The 9,070-nt window shown below is 48.4% G+C and overlaps 4 protein-coding genes across 4 annotated transcripts; 2 read left to right on the forward strand and 2 right to left on the reverse strand.

Annotated features, from left to right (window-relative positions):
• Window positions 1-31: 31 nt before the first annotated feature.
• On the forward strand, window positions 32-4,981 carry K441DRAFT_685869 (uncharacterized protein; the record flags this gene model as incomplete). Its single annotated transcript, XM_067651932.1, has 5 exons — window positions 32-193; window positions 248-746; window positions 796-1,834; window positions 1,888-2,741; window positions 3,639-4,981. 5 exons carry the CDS (start codon window positions 32-34, stop codon window positions 4,979-4,981), a joined length of 3,897 nt encoding a protein of 1,298 aa, XP_067506352.1.
• Window positions 4,982-5,292: 311 nt separating this feature from the next.
• Window positions 5,293-5,810, reverse strand: K441DRAFT_550600 (Trm112p-domain-containing protein; the record flags this gene model as incomplete). Its single annotated transcript, XM_067643058.1, has 2 exons — window positions 5,293-5,547; window positions 5,625-5,810. 2 exons carry the CDS (start codon window positions 5,808-5,810, stop codon window positions 5,293-5,295), a joined length of 441 nt encoding a protein of 146 aa, XP_067506353.1.
• Window positions 5,811-6,089: 279 nt separating this feature from the next.
• Window positions 6,090-7,974, reverse strand: K441DRAFT_632506 (uncharacterized protein). The gene is made up of 3 exons (XM_067646349.1): window positions 7,592-7,974; window positions 6,622-7,522; window positions 6,090-6,560 (listed from the first exon to the last, which is right to left on the reverse strand). Exons 1-3 carry the CDS (start codon window positions 7,915-7,917, stop codon window positions 6,396-6,398), a joined length of 1,392 nt encoding a protein of 463 aa, XP_067506354.1. The 5' UTR covers window positions 7,918-7,974; the 3' UTR covers window positions 6,090-6,395.
• Window positions 7,975-8,055: 81 nt separating this feature from the next.
• Window positions 8,056-8,756, forward strand: K441DRAFT_656890 (U6 snRNA-associated Sm-like protein LSm6). The gene is made up of 3 exons (XM_067648084.1): window positions 8,056-8,258; window positions 8,346-8,459; window positions 8,527-8,756. Exons 1-3 carry the CDS (start codon window positions 8,156-8,158, stop codon window positions 8,550-8,552), a joined length of 243 nt encoding a protein of 80 aa, XP_067506355.1. The 5' UTR covers window positions 8,056-8,155; the 3' UTR covers window positions 8,553-8,756.
• The last annotated feature ends 314 nt before the right edge of the window (window positions 8,757-9,070 follow it).

Genomic DNA, 9,070 nt, shown 5'->3' on the forward strand with positions numbered 1-9,070 from the left:
CAGACCATGTCTATAACTCTTTGAAACCTTCATGCCTTCAAAAATATCCGAAAAAGAGCTTGGAGACGCTATTCTTCAATCTGTCGAGCACGGAGCCTACCCCGAATCTGAAGACGTTGCATCTGCAGAGCTCCCACCAACAGCTTTGCCAAATTTGTTGGAAGTGATTGGGAAAGCGCGCGAAGATGTAAAGGTGCGAGTATTCCTGGGACCCTAGACTTGGCCATTGCTCATTACCTCGAGCTAGAGTGAGATCCGAGCCCTGAGCCGCGAAGTGGCTCCAGATGTTGATGGCTGGATCGCCCAAGCCAAACAACTCCAAGCCGACATCGAACGGTCAAGAGCCACTGCACATGACATAGTCCAACAAGCTGAGTCAGGCAAGGCGCAGCAAGCGCGGGTACAAGATGCTGCGAACAAAGTTGCTTTGCTCGAGAACGAGCTTGTGTTCAACGAAACACTTGCCCAGACAGTTGAGCAGATCCAGAGCATCTCTGAGCTCCTTGAAAACGCACAAGATGCCGCAGTGCAAGATCAGGTCACGCAAGCTCTGGACAAACTGGAGGACGCAGACGAGGCTATGGCACACCTAGGAACTTTTGAGAATACGAGAGTTGTTAGCATTCTGCGAACTCGGGCAAACCAATTGAGAGCTGCAATAGTAGAAAATACTACGGAATGTTGGAACGCGCTCCTAATCACCGAACCCGCCGAGCGGCGGGTTACGATAAAGGACGAAATACAGAGTGAGTATATTTACACATAGTTATGGCTTCGCTAACTTTAACGTGGTAGGAGAATCTCCAATCAGCATTGACACTGTAGTAGAAGCTCTCTCAAAACTACGACTACTTGATACCGCGATTGCACGTCTTTGTCGGGACTTCGATATGATCATCCTATCTCCCCGCTTGTCAATCGGCTCTGATCGAGTTATGGAGATTGAAATTAACGGGGATGATATACAGGCTTTAGGCCGCGTGCTAGACATGAGCATAACAGCTATTTTAGAGGATTTGCACCGCATTACAGAGTACCTCAGCACACGTTTACCGCCGTCCATTGCCGTTCCCTTATCGGAGAAGCTCATGCCAGTAATCGCGTCGCGATTAATATCAGGCTGGCTTCTACCTTCTGTTCCATTATCTTTGGACGGAATGCACGAGTTTCGGGGAACACTTTCTCTTGTGCTTGGGTTTACAGAATACCTCGATCAACTGGGCTGGACTGGGCAATCACGGTTGGTGGAGTGGGTTGACAAGTCTCCGGAAATATGGCTTGCAAAACGGAAGGAGGCTGCCATTGCTGACGTCCGAATCCTTTGTTTCAGGGGCATACAAGAGAAACGGTTGGTCGAAAGGGTTGAAACTCAGATGATCTCAAAGGGTGATGCAATAATAGCGGGAAACGACCAGCAAGACGATGATTGGGGTGCAGAATGGGGGGATGAAGAAGAGAAACACTCAACAAAACCACAGCATCCTGCCGGCCATGAGGAGGAAGAGGATATCAGTGCATGGGGGTTGGAGGATGATGAGCCTCAGGAAGAGACTGGGAACCAGGGTGATAAGAGGCAAGAGGAAGTTGGGGAAGATGGGGAAGATGAGGCAGACGCATGGGGCTGGGGTGACGAAGATGATAACGAAGCTGCCTCGCCTACCTCAACCTCGAAGCCAGCAGAGCCCCTGAGAGTCAATGGCGCAGGCACTCAGAGCCGACCTGCCGAGAGAGAGTTTACGCTGAAAGAGACATACACCGTCACTGCTGTCCCGGATTCGATTATGGAAATCATCATGCAGGTCGTTTCTGACGTTGATACTCTCAACCAGTCCACGTATGCCTTCCCAATAACTTGCTATTCGTCCATGTACTGATGCATTCATCTAGGTTAGCAAAATCTGCCATCACACCTGCTAGCGTTGGGCTCTATTCCATTCCCTCGCTTGTCTTGGCCATGTACCGAGCTACGGCAGCTACCCATTACTCTAAGGACATCGCAGGAAACATGCTAACTTACAATGACTGCACGAGACTTTCAGACCGGATCCGATCATTTTTAATTGGCCAGGCGCATAAAGACCAGATTTCAAGCACTCCACCACCTTTAAGGGCATCCACTAGGTTAAAGCTTGATGGAGACATTAAGGCTATTGAAGGATTCGGCAAACGGGCATACGGGAAGGAGATGGAATCGCAGAGAACCATTGTGCGAGATTTGCTTGATGGCGCTCAAGGCTTCGCGAACTGCACAGTACCACCATTCGCCGCGGAATGCGACAATGCAATTTCTATGACAGTAGATCGAATCAAAGAAGTCCAACGGCAGTGGAAAGGTATACTCTCACACTCAGCATTACTGCAGTCACTTGGATCGCTTCTTTCAACCGCCTTGAACAAGGTGATCGTGGATGTTGAAGACATGAGCGACATCGCGGAGGAAGAATCTAAACGACTTCGCCATTTCTGTGATGAACTCGCGAAGCTTAGCGGCCTTTTCGTGGCCGATGAACAGGCAGGAGAGGCGAAAGACATGACTAGCATATACACGCCCAATTGGTTCAAATTTCAATACCTCTCTGAGATTTTGGAGAGCTCTTTGGCGGACATCAAATATTTCTGGACAGAAGGTGAGCTGAAGTTAGAAATGGAGGCTGAAGAGGTGGTGGATCTGATCAAGGCTCTATTCGCTGAGTCAGAGCATAGACGGAAGGCCATTAATGAAATTAGGAGGACATCCATTAGTCGATAGGACATTGTAGACATGTAATAGTACTCAATGCCAATACCATATGCTCAAGTATTGCTAGCCGGAGGGAAAGAGTGCGCACTTCCTCCAGTTTCATTGGAATGGTTGTGAACTACTGAAAATGTAATCTTATGGTCGCTTAGGTGTATGAATCGTTGGTAAAACTGCAAGCGTTGGGTGAACATAGTGACAGTTTCAGACTATGCTCTCATTCCAACATGAGTCTACAAAGTACCTAAGCTAAGACGCTAGATAGGGTTGCGGAAGGGGATTTATAAAAATTGAAATTCCCATGTTATAAAGACGTAGAAAATTAAAAGAAAGAGCCTCTATAAAGTAATAGAAGCAGAAACCTGAGATCTAGTAGATGTGGTAATTTGTATTTGTGCTGTTACGAAACACATACCGTTGACAGGCTTCTGAGTACCTGGAAACTTTGAAAAGCTCACAAGGGGGCTTATGGAGAATCCTTAAATTTTTGAATATATTCAAAAAGGCATATCTAAGAAAGGGTATTGGGTGTATGTCTCAATTGTGTATTCGAGGCTTCTTGTATTTGGAAAACCGTAAAACTCTCCGATATCGCGCTAAACCCCGATAGGCACTTTGCGATTCGAGCTTCAAGAAATTTTGGGAACCACCAAGCACAGAGAACAACTCTCATATATCTCAACCACAACCATGTCTGAAGCTGTGGACACCACATATGATACCGCAGAGGCCTCTCAATCTAAGATTCAGATCAGATTAACGACTCGACATTCCGACATCGAATTACCCGAAGATCCTGGCGTACTTCTTGTCTCTACCAGTAAGGCGTCAATGCAGCTTTCCACTCTCGAGGCCCTCCTTTACTTAGGTTGAAAATATGTATTTACAAATAGCGAAATAGGTCTTCGTCGATATGCTCTCTCCTCCCTCACCAACAACCTCCTCCATACCGAAAAGCCGATTCCATTCGAATTCCTCATAAATGGCCAATTTCTGAAATCTACAATCGACGAGTTCCTAACCGCGAATGGGATATCCGCCGAATCTACACTTACAATTGAGTATACTCGAGCACTCACACCTCCATTACATGTGGCCTCTTTCGAACACGACGACTGGGTAAGCTCAGTAAACGTTCTCTCGAGTACATCCCTAGCAGGGAAGTGGGCTGGTAGTGATTCTATACGGGCAGGGCAAGAAAGAATATTATCAGCCAGCTACGATGGACTACTGCGAGTATGGGGCATGTCTGCAGAGCTTCTTGCAACCTCATCACCACTAAATAATGGTGGCCGAGTAACATCTCTGAAGACAGCCAAATTTCTTTCTCCAACAAAGATCGTCTCAGGTGGAATGGACATGACGCTACGGATATGGAATTACAGCGATTCAGCCGGTCCTACCGAGTCGGCTTCAATCACTCCCTCCCTTGAACTCTATGGCCACACTTGGGGTATCGAATCCATAGCAGTCCACGCTCCTTCCTCCCGAATTCTTTCCAGCTCTTCTGATACCACTGTGGGTGTCTGGTCAGCAAAAGCCTCTGAAGGGACTCCTGCACCTTCGAACCTCCTACCAAATTCTACAGTAGCCTCTAACAAGCGTCTGAAACTCTCCAAAAACTCAGCAAAACCAGTACCGCAGCGAGGTCCTCTCAGTATCCTAATTGGACATACTTCTCCCGTCCCCTCCGTAATATTCGCCGCTAATGACCCTACGGTGGCCTACTCTGCTTCACAAGACCATACGCTACGCACATGGGATTTGCCGACTAGTACGCTTGTCGATACACGAACCACTGGACATTCTCTGCTATCACTCGTAGCTATGCCAAGTGCCAACCTCCTGGCAGCTGGAACTAGCGCCAGGCATATCACACTGATCGATCCTCGGGCATCTGCAACTACTATTGCGGCGCTAACGCTCCGAGGCCATACAAACGCAGTTGTGAGCTTAGCTACTGATCCGGAAAGCACATATGGCCTTGTTAGCGGCAGTCACGACGGTACATGCCGTATCTGGGATATCCGAAGCGTAAGGCCAGGGACGACGGAGCTCGGCGGTGGGCAGGTTGGTGAAAGTGTCTATAGTATTGAGAGGGAGTCTGCAAAGGGTATGAAGAAAGTTGGAGGTGACGGCGTGAAGGTGTTCGGGGTTAGTTGGGAGAAGGAGGTTGGAATCGCAAGCGCGGGTGAGGACAAGCGGGTGCAAGTGAACCGTGGTGTGAGTGGAAATGGTGGTTAGGTTTAAGAGTGCTGAATCGCTTCGTACACTGCTTAATGCTGTATTAATATGATGATACCAATGCCTAACAGAGTTCCACGCCATCGGCTACGCCTTCCTCCCTTCTTCCGGTGCATAAACATGGCGTACTTTCGGCCTACGCGGAGTGCTTGATCGCCGTCCCTATCGTGCATCGAACGCACCCCTTCTCTCCAAGACCTGTATGGCCCGTATCTAAGTGACAACCTCCCAAGCATCATCAAACTCCCCCAATCCTCCCAAGCTCTCAAGCCTGTGATAACTTAGTCATTACTATCCCGTCCTCCGCTCCCTCACACCAAATGACTTGGCAACAAAAAGTTTGCAATCCCCTCTTTGATCGCATACTCATGCCCGCAGTTCCCACACACCAGCTTCCCTGTCACAATCGTCGTTTCGAGCAGTAGTCGATGCAGATCCTGCAGCAGCTGCGTCGGCTGCTTCTGCACCTCCTCGCCCGCGTCCCGCATCGCGTCCGTGGGGATGACTGACTCCGCGAAGAGCGCCCCGGGTTCTGGCGCAGCATCTGGGAGGGCCGGGAGGCCGAGCTGTATAGTGGAGGGAGCGTCAATATAGTTCTGCATGTAATTGTTCTGGGTTAGAGGGGGAGACAGGGGGGTTGCACCTCAACGCAGATTTCTCGAAGGGCATCCCATTCTACACGCGGTAGTATATTCCGGATGAATAGTGGGTTAAGGTCTGTCTCCACAATTTCGAGCTCGGCGTCGCGCGGGTGAAGCGGGAAGGCAGCGTTAGTAGCTTTGCATGCTTTACGAGCGCAAGTAAGGAAATTGAGTGTGAGGATTTTCATGATTGGCTGAGTGAGCTAGACAGCACTGGAGGGTGGGCTGGAGGAGGTTGCTAGAAGGCGGGGAGAGGCTGGTTGGCTGGTTTGTGCATTTATAATTGATGGTGGGGATGCGCCAGGATCTTTTTTCGAGAGTGGCGGGGCATGGCAGACGTGTGGCGGGTGTTTGAGGCTGAATTTAAGCTTATTCCCCCGCATTTTGCTTGGCTGCATTAAGACATCATGCTGCGATGTCATTCGGGGACAATTCGACACAAGGCACGAATATATATGATAACCGATACGGCTAATGGTATTTCCAATAAGAAACTTCGCGTTTTGTGAAGTTTGACTGGCCGAAGTTTACCAGCCGAGCCAGCCATTTATTTGAGAGCCATTTACTCGGGACCCTCTTTTCTTCCTGCAAGCTGAAGAAATGGTGTGATTGGAGATACCCTAATCCAAACCTCCAACTCCGCGCTTTCCAATGCCCAGCCCAGCCAACACCGAAAGCCGAAGCCTGCGACTTAAATTATGGATATGAACACCTAAACCCTTTTCAACCCTATAAAATACGTTCGAAGATGTGGACTTGGCAGACGATAGAGCTCATTTTATATGAACCTCAATAGAGTCCATATCTTGAATTTCTGAATTCTCCATAGTATCTACTGGATCAAGGCGGTCGCCGTCGAACATGAGGAAGATACTTTTATCAGAGGAAATCTTCTGGCTGACGCGGTAGGCATGAGCGATTGAATCGAAAGTTGATGTCTAGATATTAAACTAATCAGTGATAAAAAAATATGTAAGATGAGTGAAAATATGAACTCACTGGATTGACTTGGAGCCTGAAGTCCTCATAACCTCTGGCCTTCAAGAAGAGGCGGATTCTCTGTTCCTCCGCTGGCGGTTGCTCTTCCGCAATATCTTGTTCTTCTTCCTCTACTTCCTCCGTACGTGATCTCTCAGCCCGCCTCGTATTCTCCTCCCAGATCTCCGGTGTCACAGCTTCCAAATGTATCTTCCCGTCGTTCTCGGAGTAAAGATCGAAGTCATCTTTCTGCCTGATATTACCGCCACTATCAACCTCGATGCCCAGACTCTTGCAAGTCGTGACATCCCAAAGGCGACGGTTGCGATATGTGAAGAATACACTATCAGCCATGTCCTCCGAAAAATTCTGCCTAGCACACCAGGCTTTTCGAACCTCCTGCAGTCGTTGCGATAGCTTGCGGGAGACGAGAAGGGGTACTGTGTTTGGTATGGCCGAGCTAATGAATATCCTTACTATGGGATCATGTGCAGGAGCCGACGTAGCGAAGGTTGGTCTGGAGAAGCTTTCGGAGGAGATTCGACTAGGGCCTCCCAATGCAATGGGCTTAGCGGCTCCGAGTTCTTGTAGCCGCCGCTTCTCACGAGCCTTAGCAGCTAGAGCACGGAATTCTGGGTCGTCTTCTTGATCATCTTCTTGATCGTCTTCGTCTTGTGGTACTCCTGCGCTCTGAATCTTGGGGACAGTGACCCCATTCGGTGTAGGAGGTTTGTAAAGGTCATCATCGCTAGAGCCCGAGCCATCGCTCAAGTCAATGACTACAGATTGTTTCTTTGGCGTACTTGATGTTTTAACTGCTTCATCATACCCTGCTGAGAGCGATTGAGTGTTTGGACTCTGCTTCGCTGATTTGGGTGAAGACTTTGCGGCGGATGTTAAATCATGAGGGGTTCTACTGCGACTAGGAATTCCGGAAGTTAGTAATTCGCCACCTGATTAAAGGCATTTGCGCCAGTTCAAAGTGACCTACTCTTTACTAGACCTGTGCCTAGAGGATGTTGGGCTGAGGCTGTGCCGGTCTTCTTCCTCTTCCGTACTTATACGCCGTTTCTTACTTTCCCTACCTTCATTCTCTTTTCGCTTTCGAGTTTCCTGCTGCTTTCGAAGCTTCGCCTTCTTTCTCCTCTCCTGCTCTGCAATTATCTCGGCGAATGACTCGCTCGAATGGCTAAAGACATCAATAGGTGCCTGTTGAGATTCGCTTTTCGCTTCGGCGGTTGCCCAGCTTGGTTTCTTGAAGAAAGATCGTTTCGCGGGTTTCGGTGGGGCTTCTTCAGTAGTTACGCTGTTTGCCATGGCTCTCGCACGGGTCACAACTCGTAGAGTGGTGGAGGTGATGCGCGGGCAGGGTTGCCTGGGGCTTGGGGGTCAAGGCGCGCCGACGCGAAGTTGAATTAAGAACATCTGACATCGGGGCTTGGCAAAAACCGCCGAGCCTGTGACAACCTCGACCTTCCCTCAAAGCGAAATAAAGCTCCCTGTCACAGAAGATACTCTCAGCCTCAGATTAGAATCATCCCAACCTGAAATAGACATGGAAAACGGTGCTGGGGATGCAAAAGATCCGTCTGGTTTCCTCAGCGAAATTCTCGGTGCGTCTGTGACGGTGAAGCTGAATTCTGGCGTCATTTACAAAGGTACGCTTCCTTTCAGTCTAAAACTCGAACAATCCTTCCGTTACTAGGTTTAGAAAGAAATATAGTAAAGTGGTTGACATTTCACAGGCGAACTCCAATCAGTCGACGGTTACATGAATATCGCCCTGGAAAGATGCAAGGAATTTGTCAATGGCAAATTGCATAAAAACTACGGTGATGCTTTCGTAAGAGGAAACAACGGTGAGTATAAGATTTTGTGCAGAACCCCACCCTATTTATTCAAGTTTGCGTAGGCTGATATGGTCAGTGATGTATATCTCTGCTGATTCATGATGTGACATTGATGAATCTGTCTCTAGTTTGGATTGGGGCGTCTGGGTGACATCTGGGTTCACTGTAGTTCATTTGGGGTTCCATTATTCATGGCATAACTTGAAGATGGCTGAGAATCGAATTGCCGTCTAAAAATATATACGAGATTGCTCTTCATCTGCAATTCTCCAGATTCTACCGAAAATCATTCTTTCCGAGTTCAGCCTCCCAATTATGTGTGAAATTTTGTTACCTGAACCTAGGTACTGCTAGAAGCAGCAGGAAAAAGCACCAATCAACCACCCTCATTAGTACTGCTCTAAAGAGTGGTGACAAAAGTACTTACACTACAGGAAAACTTTTATGGGCATCCTCAGCCCATGATTTAGTCTCAACGAAACTAGCCCTAAGTTAGCTGCGTCATCGGTGGATATCGTATAACGAATGGCGTCGCCACGGTTTTGCAATGAGTTCCTGAGTATACTACAGCTTGTAAAAGCTACAGTCAGCTCTCCCAGGTCTATCTTGCTATTGTCAGA

This window comes from Cenococcum geophilum (assembly GCF_001692895.1).
Source record: "Cenococcum geophilum 1.58 unplaced genomic scaffold K441scaffold_12, whole genome shotgun sequence".
NCBI lineage: Eukaryota > Fungi > Ascomycota > Dothideomycetes > Gloniales > Gloniaceae > Cenococcum > Cenococcum geophilum.

Bases quoted from the DNA above. Each gene is read 5' to 3' on its own strand.
- K441DRAFT_632506 (XM_067646349.1), bottom strand. From the start codon at position 7,917: ATGGCAAACAGCGTAACTACTGAAGAAGCCCCACCGAAACCCGCGAAA. The intron at 7,523-7,591 runs GTAGGTCACTTT...CGGAATTCCTAG, and splicing joins AGGCACAGGTCTAGTAAAGA to TCGCAGTAGAACCCCTCATG. The intron at 6,561-6,621 runs GTGAGTTCATAT...TTTAATATCTAG, and splicing joins TCAGGCTCCAAGTCAATCCA to ACATCAACTTTCGATTCAAT.
- K441DRAFT_656890 (XM_067648084.1), top strand. From the start codon at position 8,156: ATGGAAAACGGTGCTGGGGATGCAAAAGATCCGTCTGGTTTCCTCAGC. The intron at 8,259-8,345 runs GTACGCTTCCTT...GACATTTCACAG, and splicing joins TTCTGGCGTCATTTACAAAG to GCGAACTCCAATCAGTCGAC. The intron at 8,460-8,526 runs GTGAGTATAAGA...TGATATGGTCAG, and splicing joins TTTCGTAAGAGGAAACAACG to TGATGTATATCTCTGCTGAT.